The following is a 288-nucleotide window of genomic DNA, read 5'->3' as shown; positions in this document are numbered from 1 at the left end:
CGCTCCCCCTCCCCTCCCCGGTGCTATTGTCTTGTTGTTGCCTTGCAGATGCCTGAGGAAGTGCAGCACGGGGAGGAGGATGCGGAGACCTTCGCCTTCCAGGCGGAGATCGCCCAGCTCATGTCGCTCATCATCAACACCTTCTACTCCAACAAGGAGATTTTCCTGCGGGAGCTCATCTCCAACGCCTCCGACCCCGGGCCCTGCCCTGCGGGGGTGGCCTTCTTTCTCTGCTGGGGGGCTTGGGGGAGGCTGATGTTTCTCCGGGGGTGGCCCGGGGGCGGGGGA

General features: G+C 64.6%; 1 protein-coding gene across 3 annotated transcripts in view; it reads left to right on the top strand.

The window, feature by feature from the left end:
- Positions 1–48: 48 nt before the first annotated feature.
- HSP90AB1 (heat shock protein 90kDa alpha (cytosolic), class B member 1) overlaps positions 49–288 on the top strand; it is a 5,621-nt gene continuing 5,381 nt past the window's right edge. For all 3 annotated transcript variants that reach the window (XM_009574855.1, XM_009574853.1, XM_009574852.1), the window contains exon 1: positions 49–216. In XM_009574855.1, coding sequence (XP_009573150.1) covers positions 49–216 — 168 coding nt within the window. The remainder of the gene's footprint in view (positions 217–288) is intronic.

Source organism: Fulmarus glacialis, unplaced genomic scaffold (genome assembly GCF_000690835.1).
Source record: "Fulmarus glacialis isolate BGI_N327 unplaced genomic scaffold, ASM69083v1 scaffold28823, whole genome shotgun sequence".
Classification (NCBI taxonomy): Eukaryota; Metazoa; Chordata; class Aves; order Procellariiformes; family Procellariidae; genus Fulmarus; species Fulmarus glacialis.
The sequence above is the reverse complement of the archived record's forward strand: the minus strand, read 5'-3'. Positions and strand labels throughout refer to the sequence as shown.